At 40.0% G+C, this 1581-nt stretch overlaps 1 protein-coding gene across 1 annotated transcript in view; it reads right to left on the bottom strand.

The window, feature by feature from the left end:
• LOC101984387 (guanylate-binding protein 1-like) overlaps positions 1-1581 on the bottom strand; it is a 23849-nt gene that overhangs the window by 21079 nt on the left and 1189 nt on the right. Inside the window, 1 exon segment of the mRNA XM_026784120.1 lies at positions 148-275. Coding sequence (XP_026639921.1) covers positions 148-275 — 128 coding nt within the window.

Below are 1581 nucleotides of genomic sequence, written 5' to 3' on the forward strand. Positions count from 1 at the left end.
CCTCTCTCTCTCTCTCTCTCTCTCTCTCTCTCTCTCTCTCTCTCTGTCTCACACAAAAATAAATAAATTTTTAAATACAGCATAGCAAACAGTATAGAATATTCAGAGATGAGGGGCTGAATTGCACACTGAGCCCTCAATCCTTACTTTCTCAACATCTCCCAGACCCTCAGTGTCAAGCAGAACTAGAGTGGAGCCTTTCTTCTGGGGATGAGGCAAACACCACATCCAGATCCCCTTGGTGTGAGACTGCACTGTGGAACCCAGAGAGAAGCCTGAAAAACAGAGAAGAAAAGAAAAATTAGACTTGTGGAAACAAGTGCTTCAAGGAAGTGATAATAAAATTAGCATAATCAAACTGGAAAGATGACTCAGTGGCTAGGTGTGTTTTCTACTCTTGCGCAGGGCAGAGTTCAGTTCTCAGCATCTATATAGCAGGTCACAACTACCTATAACTCCAGTTTCAATAAAGCTTATGTCCCCTTCTAACATCTGTGAATGCCAGCCATGCTCATGACACACAGACAAAATACTCATACATATACATACTCATACATCTAAAAATTAAAATAAATAAATATTTTTTCAATAATCAGCACAATGAAGGTTGGGAGAATTAGTTAACACAGAGCTAGTACTTATACAATCAGACACATAGCAGAAATTGATTTTCAGATACACAGTCCCAAGTCCTCATGGCTTGCATCAGAATCCTCATAAAATATGAAGCAAGTTCAGTCTCTCATGTGCATCTCCTGAACTTGCTATGTGTGAGGCTATAACAGGAGGAACCTTGAAGCAGTGTCCACAAGCTGATGTTGTGTAGAAACATCCACCACATGCCCTGCATACTGCACATGGAACTACAGGGTTGTTGCTTGCCCTGCTGGGTTTCAGTCTTGCTATGCCATGCTCCTTCATTTCTCTTCCCTTAAACACTGAAAATTGAAAAAATTATTCTGTACCATTGCATATTACAGATAAGTAATTTAAAATTTTGTTTTGCAAAAGCTCACAGACAAATGGTTAATTGAGTCTCATATGACATGGGCTGTTGTTTTCCATTGTGAAAACTCTGAGATAATTGGGGACTTTTAAACTCTGATAAACTGCATTTTGTGACCAGGAGCAAAATGCTGTTTTGAGTGTAAATTATATTTCACAGGTTCATGTGTTTGAACACTTAATCCCCAGCTAGTGACACTGTGTTGGGACATGTGGAAGCATTAGGAGGTAGGACCTAGCTGGGAGAGAGAAGGCCTTTGAATGTTAGAAAACTGGATTTGCTTGTGGCACTCTGGTCTGTCATGAATAAGCCACAAATTCCTTCCACTATACATAAGTCCTGTCTCCCCTATCATAATTGCCTAATATCCCATTAACTATGAGCAAAGTAAATCCTCCTCCTATACATTGCTTCTGTCAGTCATTTGATCAGTGATGAGACTGATACAACCTAGAAAATCTGAAAACCTGACCTCAAACAGGTGTCTCTCCAGGCATCTTTTTTTTTTTTTTTTTTGGTTTTTCGAGACAGGGTTTCTCTGTGGCTTTGGAGCCTGTCCTGGAACTAGCTCTGTA

This window comes from Microtus ochrogaster, chromosome 21 (genome assembly GCF_000317375.1).
Source record: "Microtus ochrogaster isolate Prairie Vole_2 chromosome 21, MicOch1.0, whole genome shotgun sequence".
NCBI classification, from domain to species: domain Eukaryota; kingdom Metazoa; phylum Chordata; class Mammalia; order Rodentia; family Cricetidae; genus Microtus; species Microtus ochrogaster.